We start from the raw sequence: 14,439 nt of genomic DNA, 5'->3' as shown, positions 1-14,439 counted from the left end.
TGTGAAAGAGATGGAATGAGATGTGTAGAGAAGCTTTGTGAGATTCTTGTTAATGTACCTTTACAATAAAGTAGAAGTGTACACAACTGCTCATGTAGTTGTGTTTCTTGTCTACTCTACCTGGGAAGGCTGACATTAACCTTGCAAGTCTCACAGTGCAAATTTCCATCTTTTTACAGTTTGAGAGGTTAAGGAGGTTCCTTTCTTTCTCTGCCTGTTAAGCAGCTGTGGGCCATGCCCTCTCTTATCTGATTGTTCCCTAGGCAGCATCTCCCCCCCCCCCAAAAAAAAAGATCATTCCCAAATGTCATTACAGTTTCTTAGCTACAGGATTTCCTGAGGTTTTGTTCTTTACTATACAGTCACATAATAGACTATATTCAGCTGCCTAATTCAAAGCAACAGAAACTGACTAATTGTACAAGGACTGATGAGGAAAAGTTAGTCAAATGCTGATGGCAATGTAAATTTTCAGCAGCCAGTCAGATGAATCTTGTTCCAAAGGAATAACTAGCAGAAAATTTAACCAGGTTAAATTTTTTTAACCATAAAAATTTAGAAGAAGAAAAACATTTCTGTGTATTTAATTACTCAAAGTAGTCTAAATCTGAACAATGCAATAATATCATAGACATATATAATCTTATAATGGTACCAGAGGCTAACACTGACAATTTTTGCCTTGTTATTGCTTGAAGACAATGGTACATATTTTGGTAAAAATTACATCAATTGTCAACACTTGAATATCAATTTTACCAACAAGAATAAAACAACTGGGTGGTTATTTCTGTTTCCTCTTCATTTAATAACAACTACCGGTAAGAACAAAAGAAGTAATTAAAATATTGTTGAAATTCACATCCCTAGACCTCATATGACCCTTTTTCCATTTAATAAATTTCAAATTCAGTGAAATTCACATCCCTTTTTTCTTTCTTTTTTTCACTTTTCACTTTCTCCTTTGAATTCTCTCTCCCTGTTTATTTTAATTCAAATATCTATTAAAGAAAGAAAAGTTTCTCTTCAATAAAATGGTGTGCAATCTGAGGGTCCTCCTGGATTCTTAAGGCTCCTAAGTAGTAGCAGACAGAAGCTGTGGCCAGGAGCTTCTAAACTTTAGAGTGCAACCCTTTTTCTAAAACAGGAGATGCTAACAATGGCTGCCCATGCCTTTGCCAGCTCATATACTGATTACTGCAATCTATATAAAAATACACTTGAAGATCATTTGGAAACTGCAACTGATACAAAATGTGGTGGACCACAAATTAAAAGCAATGACATAGTATTCAATATAACACCAATACTGTGAGAGCTGCTCTGGGTGCTGTTTCTAGGTGCAATTAAAAGTTGATTATTATCTTTATCTTTAAAAGTGTGGTTATTATCTATTATATTTAAAGTCCTTGAGGGGATTCACTATCAATGAGATCAGTTGCTTCACTTAGAGCCGGAACAACTAAAACATAAAAATCAATTACAGGTAGTCCATGTCTTATGACTGTTTGCCTAGCAACCATATGAAGTTATAATGGACCTTTCTGGTGGTACTTATGACCCAAATTCAAAGTTCTGACAGTTGTCCACCCCCCCTGGACACATGACTTCACTTCATGTGCTCAACAACAGAGCTGCATTAAAGGCCATCTGAAGTATCCTGTGGTCATATGAATACATTTTACAACGTTTTTGCTGAAAACTGGCATTTACTTTCAGATTTTGGAAAACTGTGTCCATAATGAACCACTAGTCACAGCATGTATTTAATGACCACAGATCTGATTAACAACTACAATGAATCACTGAATGACAACCACAAAAAAAATAATAAAATTGGGTCAGTCACACAAGTGATCCAATTTGCAACTGTCACAAGTTACAACTGGGATGAGCCGATTACATTAGTCATTACTCAAGAACTACCAGTAATCAGTGGATAACCTTAAGTTTATACAGTAGCTTTTCAGGAAAAATTTCAAATGTACCAACAAATAAATTCTGCTGAATTGAATTTGCCACAGTCCTATTGTATATTAATTGTATTGTACTGTATATTAATTGTATTGTATACAGTATTGTATACTGTAAAACTGACAGTTTCAACTTTCTTGAAAAGTTAAAATGATATTTTTCTTCTTCAGCTGAACAATATTGCAATGGAATCTTAGATATTTTCACCAACCAGCATGGGACTTACTCTAAATAACTGGAAGTAGAAATAGAATATTAGATTTGAAATGTCATAATATTTCACTAGCCAAAGAAGTTTTATAAATGACTGCAGGAGGAAAATATAAGATAACAGAATTCAAAAAGATCATAAATTTCTCCAAAAGCTTGTCTGGGAAAAAAAAACCTTTCTAAAACCAAGTAATGAAAAGAAAACAAATGTTTACTTTATATTAGTCAATGTAAGAATCTCAAGAAATTCTTTTTTAAATTAGACCCAAAAAGAATATTTAATGTAGAGCTTTGCAAGGGATGGATGAAATGGCACAGCATTTCTATGTATATTAAGAATCCTTGTCTTTCAATATAAATAAATACAAAGCAAACAGGGTAAAAATGCTCTAATTTCTGAATTGCCCTGTGGCATTTTCTGTCTGAAATTGCAAGCCCCAATTTGGGTGTGTTGAAACTATTAAAAGGAATTGCCCAGCAGCTATACAACCCATTCATGAATACAGACTTATTATATAAGAATCTAAGAGTACTATGTATCATTCTTGTAATCTACCATGAAGTAACAATTCGACTGATGTAAAAAACAAAATATTATCAGTGTTAGGGCTAGTCAAGAGTATGAAGCAGGAATGCATACTGCCTACTATAGTTAAAATTATGACTAAGCATGTATAATATCTGTGAGCTAGAAGCGTTTCTACCTGTGTCCTATGTTCCTCTATAAAAACACAAAAAAGCAATTTAGCAAAAAGATCAAATTTGACTACATAAGACAGTATTTTAGAAGATAATTCAGAAAATACTCCTCTTGAGGCCACATAATTGGATTTATCTGTTTATTTATTTAGCCTATGGCAGTGGTACAATTAGCCAGGAGACTACATAGGTAGTACAAAGTAGTTATTTGGCTGCCAAAGAGCATTAGTCTGTTTAGTTTGCATTCGCACGCTATCCAGGGTACACCACAGGGGTGAACTAGCTCCACATCCGAAAGACGAGTGGCATCCTGCAGTGTCATTTGGGGCCTTCTCTCACCCCCGATGTCCCTCATAATTGGGTGCTGGCATCTGGACATGTCCAGCACCAGCAGGGGTCCCACTGTCTGCACAAAATGCCACCAAGTTTCCAAAGTGGTGCCTATTTATCTACTCACATGTAGCATGATTTGAACTGCTAGGTGGGCAGAAGTGATGGGAGCTTACTCTGCCACGCAGTGCTAGGACTTGAGCCACCAGAGCAAAGACCAGCATCTTTAAGTCGCAGTGCCACCGCACCTCTTATACATTTGGAGATTGGTTTTGATTTATATTGGGACACTCCCACCTTCTTATATTAGTAATACCACAGTTTGAATTGACTTCTTTAAAAATTCATAAGTTATAAAAATAGTTTAGATTTAAAAAATAATAATCAAAAATTTGGGGGTAGGATTTAATAAGGACAAATGCAACTGCAAATTAGAACGTATTTTTCTCTTCTGTCTCAATTTACACTACTTTCCTACTCACCAAACCTACTGTGAAAAATCTCCCAAACCATTTAATGAGATGATTTTGTCAGTTCACAAGGAGCAGCAGGAGAGCTTGCCTCATCTCATTGCTGCTGCTGAGGTAGATCATCAGTAGAAACACAGCACTGGATATCAAAATTGTACTATATTTTAATGACGGCAAGGAATGAAAAAAATCCCATTACTTGCAGAAAGTCTTACCAAATATACTTTATCTTTCCCACTAAGGTTTATCAAAAATTATTAGGCATCAATCAATTTGCAGTTATTAATTGATTCACTAGATATAGTTAAGGACAGAAAAAGGTTTTGATTTGGTTCAGATTAAATTATTAAAGAAATTGATGATTAGATATGGGTTTCTACGGGGGTTTGTTCAGTGGATTGAGATTTATTACTTGCAACACATCCACTAAATTATCACAAATCAAATTATTTCAGACTCTCTTAGGTAACAATGTAACATTTCTCAGAGCTACCCACTTTTTCCCTTGTTAATTTGTTCCCGGTCCTTTGTCCACTGTGGTAAGTGAGTCTTTAGTCATTAAGGATATTATATTCCTCTTTCAATGAATCAGGGAGTCATCTGCCTGAACTACTTCTAAATGTTATCTCACAATTCTGAACTTTAAAAATATTTCGTCCTCTTTTACCTAGGTTACAGTTTTGTATTTCTATCAAGTTAATTTTCTTTATTTTCTCAGGCCTAAGTCACCACAAGCATTGTACTACAATGACCTTTTAATGAGACTACCTCTGAAGATAATTTGGAAACCAGAACTAGAACAGAAAGAATATTTCTCTATATTCTATATTTTGTATAACGTGTTATTACTGAATGAGATTTGCTCTAATTATCTACCACATAGCAGCTGAACCTGAGGTAGTTCATTAATTAAATTGATATGTTCATCCACCTCAAATTCATGACTCTAACAATACAGATAGTCCTTACTTAATGACCAACTCTGCCACTAAGTGAAGAGATTGCTAAATGGGAAGTCGCATAAGGACAATTGTTCTTTCCTGCTGGAAAGAAATAAGACTAATCAGTTTCCCACTTTTGGCTATTCTTTGCCTCCTAACCAGTCCCTTGTCCCCTTAGGATGCTCCTGTCTTGTATATCTCAAAAACACTGCAATCAAACTGCAATTCAAGGGTGGGAGTCATAGGAAAGCTATGCAAAGAGTTTATAGTACTCTCCAGAAATCTTTCCCCCTCCATTCTCTCTGCTCTGGGAGTGGGAGGGTCAAGGAAAAGAGGGATTGCTATAGAAAGAGAGGAGAGTAGAGAAGCTCGGAAGGGTAGCAGAGTCAGTGGGTGTTAGGCATATAAATATAAATGGCAGTGAGCCCACCTACTCAGGGGCAACGATATTCCAAAGTATGGGTGTTGTGACAGAAAAGCTCTTGCCAATGGGTTCTGCAATTCAAAGGGCTGACTTTAAACTATAATGCCTGCATCAGTTGGTTCTCAGGCATTTGTTTGCTTGACTGCCTTCTCCAACTGATACATCCAATATATTCTTTTTGATCTACTACTGTTAGGAGTTTAGGAGAATCATGAGCAGGTTTTCACTGGCGGTCCCATGTTTCATGAAATAGCTTGCCTCTCAAAAATAGATTAGTATCCATTCTGATAATCTTCCAAAAGCTGGTAAAAACAGGTTTTCAGAGAAAGTTTTAAGTGTAAGGCTGGTACCATTAGGGATTATCAGCATTATGGTATTTGAGATATATTTTAATGTTTTATTCAAGATATCTGCTAGGTTTCTCTGATGTTTATAGTGGGATATAAACTTTTGGAAAATGTATTTCCCACTCAGGCCTGTTTTAATTCCTAGAATTTAATGCTGTTCCTATTCAGATCTAAATATAGTTATCTGATTCAAATAGCATGGGTATAAAAAGGCAGTTTTAAGATACGCATTAAGTTTCACTCCATGAAAAATTTATCCACAGTAACTTTTAGTTATAAAGGTTTCTTAGGTGGCAGTACAAACAAGGAACAAAACTGCTCTGACTGAACAGAAATATTTTTCCCCTTTCTTAACACGGCATAAAACAACAAGAAACAAAATCTTGAAATTATCAAGAGATTGCATATGGCTGACTTTATTGAATCATAATTAGGAAGTGCTATATTAGAAGTATTTCCTCCAATTGGATACTTTAAAACAGGGAGTCCCCAACCCCTGGGCTGCTGTTCGTTTGGAACTGGGTTGTGCAAGTGGCGGGTAAGTGCAGCTGCAATTGAGCGAGTGGTGGGCATGTACGCAAGCACATGAAACACGAGCCCACCCTCCCACTGCTTGTGTGAAAACATCCCCTCTCCTGCCCCACAAAGCCGGAACCGTTAGGGACTGCTGCTTTAAATAGTGAGACAATTATATAGACATAAAAAAACCCCTACACTTTTGGTATAAATTTAACAGTATTTCTAAAAGTCACTTGCGAACTCTTTCGTATCTTCCTATGAGTAAAACACAGAACTGAATATAGTAAACTAATCTTTCTGCAGGCTAGGTGATAAAAACAAAAGGTATGGCAACAATGTAATGTAATACAATGACATAACCAGTTGAAAAATAGGTCTATTAGCAATAGCAGATGATGAAGTTAATAAAAACATTGACACATCAAATGGCAGTCATGGGCATGGCCAGATGTAAGACATGCATTTCAACAGAAAGCCTCTTCTTCTCCTAGATGCTGTACTAATTTATTTATTTATTTTTTTTGGAGTAGAAGACAACAGAGAAACAAATCACTGAGTTTTCTATGGCTGCACATCTCAATCAGGTGATTCTGTGTGGCTTACAATTCTTTGAGCTGTAGCCATCCATTCTTGTAAAAAAAGATGCTGCTGAAGGCAAATCCCAATGAAAAAACCTATAAGCATATTGATGTCCACCAAACATCATAGATATGTTTGTATATGCTTGTATGAGTGTGTATACATGCACACCTATACACAACACTGACTGAGCTGTAATACATTTCTTATAAAAATAACAAATAAACATTTTGTAGTTTGTATTTACGTGACAGAATACAATTAAAACAAATTAATGAAAAAAAGTTATTGACACTATTGTACAAAGAACACCATCCTTACAAGTAGCCCTCGATTTACGATGATTCATTTAACCACAAAGTTATGGCAGCATTAAAAAAAGTGACTTAAGGCCCATCCTTGAAGGTAGTCCTTCATACTACCCCTCTGGTCACATGATTGCGATTCAGGCCCTCGCATTTACAATGGTGGCAACACCCTGTGGTCACAACTTCCCAAGACAACTTCTGACAAGCAAAGTCAATGGGGAAGCTGGCAGGGGGAGTTGCAAATCACAATCACATGATATCTCACTCACTGATTCGAGAGATCTCACTAAACTATTGCTCTGTTTAGCAATTTTTTGTTCCTAATTGGGGCCCTAAATTAAGGAATACCTATACTGTAATATAATATAGAGCCGTGGTAGCACGGCAGCTAGAATGCAGTACTGCAAACTAACTCTGCCCACAGCCAAGAGTTTGATCCTGACTGGCTCAAGATTGACTCAGCCTTCCATCCTTCTGAGATTGGTAAAATGAGGACCCAGATTGTTGGGAACGATACGCTGACTCTGTAAACCACTTAGAGAGGGCTGTAAAACACTATGAAGCGATATATAAGTCTAAGTGCTATTGCTATTATAGAGTTATAAATTAAGATGTTTCAGTTATCTATTTTCTATGTTAAGATAAATGTGAAGAACTCTACATGGCAAGCCCAAATAAAACTTTTTATACCTTTTGTAACATTACAGATAAGCAGAAGCTGTAAAAATATCTGTCAGGTTTACTTTAATTTGGATTTCACATTGAGCAAAACACAGGATTCACTGTCCCCCTTCAGTTTTGTGACATTATGTAGATAATATATCATTCAGCAATGGTATAATTCATACAATTCAGCATAAAGTATCTTAAATAAAACTTCAGGTTCCACATGTAAATTCAAAATAAGGAAATGTTCTAGTCATTTTAATACATTAAAAGCATAAACATCCTTATAACCGATACCAATAAGGAGGCCTAAGAGCTTAAAAAAATAGAGCTACTGATAATGTTTGGTTACAATGTTCACATCCTTTGTATCTCTTTCAAGGACCATGAAGTAAACCCTTAGCTAAAGCTGAATGGGCTTTTCATACCTTTTTCATTTATTCTGTTTTAACAAACTATATTGCTTCTTTCTCCTTCTCATCCCTTCCTTTTAATTCCTTCTCATTATTGAAACAGTTCATAAACTTTAAATTACTTTTCACTAGACCGATGAGATTTCAAAGCCCATATTCCTGATCTCTAAACTCTCTTCCATTCGAAATTAAACTATGACATAAAAAGAGAAAATGATTCCCAGATTCCCACTGATTCCTAGAAGATATATGCAGATTTAAAATTTAAAATCAATGTATAGCCCTGGAGCACAGATCCAGGGCTATATTGCTATAAAGTCTTTCAATACTGGTCACCTTGCAGTGAAAGTAATGTTCAGAATGGATAACTTTGTATATGTATGGATTAGGACATTCATAATGGTAGGCACATAGATATTTTCAAGGCATTTTGTACTATAACTAACTCTGATAAAATTAATCATAGTTGCATAGCTGATAGAAATTGCTACCTCCAGTGCAATCCTATGTACATTCTTTTTGAAATAAATCCGGAAGAAATATGCAGAGGATTACAGCCTGAGGATCTGAAAAAGGTTCATCATGGAACAGCAGGAGTTTTCTTCAAATCAAAACTCAATTATGAAACTAGAAAGTAGTACCGTAGAGGCAATTCAGAATATACAGAAGTAGGTACAAAACACTACTTTTCAAATTTTTAAAGTTGCCACATCTTTTCACAGCTTGCTGGCTTTTTCAGAAGCTGCTCCCAGCTGTCTCTGTATGCATGTGCGTACACAGTCACAGAGACAGCCAAGTCAGACACCCAGGACTCTGGAAGACCTTCCAACACTAAATAGAATTTAGCAAACCCTATGAAGACAAATCCAAAATAAAGCTGTAGGTGTGTTGCACACTAGGCCAAAAAACACTGGAAAATAATATGCTGAAGCTAGCACAGTAATATTCCTAATTGCATGTTTGCTCTGCTAGTTGTTATTCTTACTTAAAATTGTAACTTTACAATTAAAGTTCACATATGGGATACTCCCATGCTTTCCATCAATTACAATTTAATGCTAAATATTTACAGTACAAGGCAAACCAGATCTTTATTAAATCATATTTATGAATGAGCAAAAATTTAATTAATATGTGCATTAAATGTACTAATGTAAATTGATGGAATCTCAAATTAGTTATGTTGTAAATATGTATAACCAACCATATAAAAATTATATATCATCCTCCAATCCTGACGAAACTATGTGTGTAATCATATGAAATACATGCTGAAAACCATCTCTTTATATACTATATTTAAATTTAATTTTTGTGTACTTTGATAAAGTCATCTATTACCAGTTTAATTCCAATTAAATCCATAATTTTATTACATTTAAGAAATGGACACAAAATATAATTTCCAGTTAATATTATTCAAAAGCTACCAAATCTCTACAAAAGACTGAAGTAAAAAATGTTCAGAATTAGATGAGTAATTGAGTTACTGAGTTGCCAGTAAAACAATGACATAATAATGAAGATACAGTATCATTTTCTTACATTCTAGTTTATAAAATTCAACAAAATTATTAATCATCTTGGTTATTGTATTATACATACTACATAAAATTTAAACTTTGAATGAAGTGCTCTAAATATATTACAATACATAAATGCTAAGTAGTAGGATTATTTAATACATTTGGAACAACTCCTTTTGATGTGAATGTGACTAACAAATGCAATAAGATTAGAGCTGCAGCCTTTAAAGTTTTCTAACTATAGTTTTCAATCAAAATCAAGATATCCTGCTGATACCTTATCTTCCATTTTAAAAAGTGTTCTGCATTAAGTATTAACATACTTTTAACATCTCTTCTCTGCTCTAGTTTTTCATTTTATCTTCTACATCCTGTCCTATATTTCCTTATCCAGAGTCACCAGTGACAAGGTAGAAATAAAGGACAACATATTTAGTCCTTTCAAATTTTTCCAGGCTCCATTTATTACAAGAAAGAACTTATTTTTTTCCACTAAATAATAGTGAAGCACAAACTAATCCTACATAAATGGAATATATTAAGTAACTAGTAGTTTAACACCAAAATTGTTATATATTTTCAAGATTGTTCCTCAGAAGATAAGGCAAATTACAAAAATTGAACTTTTGTCACTTATAGTTCCACATCAAAAACAGTAAGCATTTTTGAATGTGTTGTTTTCCATAAAAATATCTACATATAAAGTACATGTATAATCAAAAGCAGATTATAAAAATAATTACATTGGTTAAAAAATAAATTGTCGGTTCAGTTTTCCCTTCAACTTTGCCATAATAAATACTTACAAATCTGAAGTAATGGAGAATTATATCTGTTAAACTGTATAATTTTCAATGACCAAGCTATGCTGAATGCAACTCCTGAAAGAATTCAAACCTGCATAGGAAATTTATATGGCTATACTTAACATTTCAAAAGTAAATTCTAACATTTGGATTAATTCTAACATTTACTTTAATACATCAATTGATAAAAATATGTTTGAAGATCTCTCCACAGTGAATTGATTTAGTATGTATTATGAATCCTGAACTGAAAGGGGATCATACCACAAAGTTAATTCTAAATTAAATATAAACATATTGTTACCTAAATATGTTGTCCAAAATACTGTTTTATATGAACATCTCTATGCACTTTGCAGATATATTACAGCATTTACAAAAGTTTTATATTCTTACTACTGAGGATAACATGTGTCTTATGATGTATGATGATTGTATTTTGATTATGATCATAATTTATCACTTGTTGCTTGAACGTACACTGAGAGTTTATGCACCGGAGACAAATTCCTTGTGTCCAAATCACACTTGGCCAATAAAGAATTCTAGTCTAGTCTAGTCTATTCTCTAAATGAAGGGGCTGCTGCAGAGAGTGAGAAAGGGCCATTTCATAGGTTTTGTGGAGAGTCCAGTTGTGTTTGGTACTGTCTTTCAACTGGCAATCAGCAACAAACATTCTATTAGGCTACCTCAGAGGGAAAGATGGAAAGCAGAGCTACTTCCATTTGCTCTACTAAGTGAGACCATCTTATCAGACACCACCTGTCCCCAAAATGTTTCTGTTCAAGCCTGTCATGAAAATGTTGTAATGCCCAAATAAGTACCTAAGTTTCCTTATTTTTCTTTTCATTGTTAGCTCTTGCTTATAGGCAAACTACCTTGGAGGTTTTGTGGCAGAAATGTTGTAAGAGTGAACAAAAGTTATGCCAAGCCTATGTTATTATCTAACTCACTGTTTTTTTTTTCATCCTGTGTGTATGGATCTACAATGCATGTCTGGCACCAAAAAACATGGGTAAAGAAAATAATTTAGAAACTGCAGAAAAACATGAATTACTATTAACAACATATGTTAATATTTTATTTTTCAGCAGTATCCACCCTTAGTGCCTGGTTAGTGTAATAATTCTGAAAAAAGAAGTTTTGTGTTTTCCATATGCATTGGCACTTGGAAAAGTATATACAAACATATTAAATAAAATAATAAAAGTTATTTCACTATGCTGGAACAACACATTTACTTCCCAAAGTATAATAGAAATTACAGTCAACATATGTGGTTATTACATTAATATTGATATAACTGGTATCAAATTCAATGTTTACAATATAATTATATCCTGTACAGTGTCTATTATATATATGCTTATGTATGGGCATGTATAGAGTGGGCAGTATATTAAAAATATAAATGAAAAGACATACATACAAGTTTTAATAACAACTATACTGCAATTTTATCAAGCAAAAAATGTTCTCAAAGATTACAAAAAGGTTCAGGGATAATGTCTAAGCAACTGTTAGGTTTGTCATTCTAAAACACACTACATTACACCACGTTACACTATATTACACACTAGATCTAGATAACTTCATGATATTGAATAAACCTGTTTAAAAGTGCACTGATAATTCTGTAGCTGCTCTGAGTATTTTTAAATGAAATATGCATGAAAATTCAGTCTGCTTTACTTCTTTTGATTGTAAGATATTAACACAATAGTTTTCTTCCAGATATTTTCATATAAGGATCTTAGAAAACCACTGTATGTTCTCTAACTTCAAATAGCTTGTTGTAAAAATCCTAGATCATCATACAGACCTTTTTTGAATCATTTCAAATATATACAGTACGTTTTTAATGCTTGGAGGTCACACAATAACTATTCTCATGTGACTTCAACTTCTGTACTCTTAACTATTATGCACTAAGAAGGAAATAAATAACCACCCTTGTCATCATGCCAATATTATCTAGCTACCAATTGTTTGACATTTCAGTTTTCTAAAGCCTGTTTTATTGCTGTATGGATGGTGAGCAAAAACAAACTTAGGTCCTTTGTTTTCTACCACAGCCAAATCAACAGTAGTTTGGAATATATATAACTTCCACCTTCATTATTTTTACATAATATACATAAAATAGTGATTTCATTATTTTCCCCCAACATACACACATCTCAGCTCAAACAGTATTTTCCATCATCTTTCTATATTAGGCCTTAAAAAGTCATGTTTACAGAGGATGACAGGACCAAGACCAGTTAAAACTCCTTAGTCCTTGAAATCAGATATTCCCAATATAAAATTATGGTTACTGATGAATTAAAAACTACAAAACAGATGAATACCTAATGTATTTATCAACAGCAATACCAATTAATATAAATCATTAGCATAAATATAAGTCACACAAATACATGAACAAATTGTGGAGAAATATGCAATTGTTAAGAGTATATGGTCAAACTTACCCCATTCTAGAAACTCCAGAATATTCTTCTCTCTTCTCAAGGGTGAATTATTACATTCATCATAAAGGCAGATGAGTATATCCAACAAGGTTTCCACGCTAAAGCATTGCCCATTGGTCTGAGTTGGCCCATCCAAAATAAACTGTTCCAACTGTCTCAAGCGCACCTCTCCAGACATGGCTGCTTCAGTTTTAAACAGACTTTCCTTCTTTATTTTTCTGTGCTTTCTTTGACAAATCTAGCACATTAGAATATATTACAGTTTATAAAAAGAATTTTGAAAAGTCAGTGCTTTAAAGATGGTGCTGAAGGTATAATCCATCTCAGAATTGCCATTCTGAGAACTGTAACTTGGTCAGGCACACATACATCTACAATATATACAGAGTATTACAGAAAAATAATTACCCTAAAATCTCTTTTAATAACATTTAAAAGAGAAAATATATACTTTATACATTTAAATAATAATAATTAAAATTTAATTCCAAGACTGAATCCACTCTTCTGTCATCCATATACATTTTTAAAGGATCTTTTCCTTCATTCGAAATTCAGATCATGAAACCCAATCCCGAAATGAATCCTTCTGCATCATTAAAGTGTAAAGTCCTCCTTCCATTTGCATCAACAATTCACTTTCAAGGAAAGAGCAGCAGGAAGAAAGCTATTTGAAGGTGGGAGGGCACAAAATAAAAAGCACAGGATTCTGAAGATCTAGTGCTGGAGAATATCCACCACCTCCACCACCTTCTTCTCCACCTTCTCCACCACCTCCACCTCCACCTCCACCACCTCTTAGAAAATGCATTAGTGGCAACTCTTCAGAAAGTGGGGAGTGGGAAGAAGAGAAGAAGAGGCAGAAAAGTCCTCAGAAACAGAATCCTTCCTTAGGGCAATCAGTGCCACTCTTCCATTAAGGCTCTTCACCATGCCAAAAAATAATGTATAGTCCGAATTTCCTTAACCTCCCTCCCCAATATACTGGGGAGGGGGAGCATGTGGAAGGGGAAAGTCACACCCCTCTTTAAATATCGGGGAAAGTAATAATTGTCCTCTCTTAAATAGGGTATCAGCACATCCAGTCAAGGGAAGAAAGGTAGGCTGGGCTGGTAATAATCCTAGCAAATCCTCTCCATATCGCTGCACGTCCTCTAGCTCCTTGTTTCTCTTGACAGGGCGACAGGATATTGCCTTTTTCAATCCACACACATCTTCTCCCACTCCGTTTGCGCGCTTCCTCCAAAAGATGCTATGCTGCTGCTGCTGCTGCTGCTGTTTTCTAGTGCAAGAGATGAAAAGATGCTGCCCGCCTTTGGGTCCACCATGCTTAGGGCATCTTCTTCGAGCGGCGAACAGGGATAGCCTGCACTCCCCCCGACTCCTTCCTCCGTTTCCTCTTCCTCGTCGCGGTTGTTTTCCTCCTCTTCTTTCACCGTCCGCCCTCCTTGACTCCACACAGCCTCATGCATAAGCTCCGGCTGCTACCACTGAAGTCACCGGATCCAACATGGCGGCCTCTTCACCCTCCTCCCTCCTAAAGCTCTGGAGCGAGCGAAGCTGCAGAGAGGCAAACGAGGCTGCAAGCTGTCGGGAATGGGAGGGAGGGAGGGAGGGAGCGGAGAGCGCTGGAGAGATGCTTATACGGCAGCACGGAATGCAGGGATACAGGCGGACCTGAGGGGAGGGAACAGCAGCCGCACGGAAACGCCCTGCGGGCTACTGCAGGACCAGGTTGCTAAGCTAAGTTTGG

The 14,439-nt window shown here is 35.3% G+C and overlaps 1 protein-coding gene across 8 annotated transcripts in view; it reads right to left on the bottom strand.

The window, feature by feature from the left end:
* The window catches only part of CDC42BPA (CDC42 binding protein kinase alpha), a 143,910-nt gene extending 129,675 nt beyond the window's left edge, over positions 1-14,235 (bottom strand). For all 8 annotated transcript variants that reach the window (XM_034427949.3, XM_034427953.3, XM_034427951.3 and 5 more), the window contains exon 1: positions 12,687-14,235. In XM_034427949.3, coding sequence (XP_034283840.1) covers positions 12,687-12,864 — 178 coding nt within the window. In that variant the 5' untranslated portion in view covers positions 12,865-14,235. The remainder of the gene's footprint in view (positions 1-12,686) is intronic.
* Positions 14,236-14,439: the final 204 nt, after the last annotated feature.

Source organism: Pantherophis guttatus, chromosome 1, assembly GCF_059756535.1.
Source record: "Pantherophis guttatus breed Tessera chromosome 1, ASM5975653v1, whole genome shotgun sequence".
Classification (NCBI taxonomy): Eukaryota; Metazoa; Chordata; class Lepidosauria; order Squamata; family Colubridae; genus Pantherophis; species Pantherophis guttatus.
This window is presented reverse-complemented; position numbering and strand designations above follow the sequence as displayed.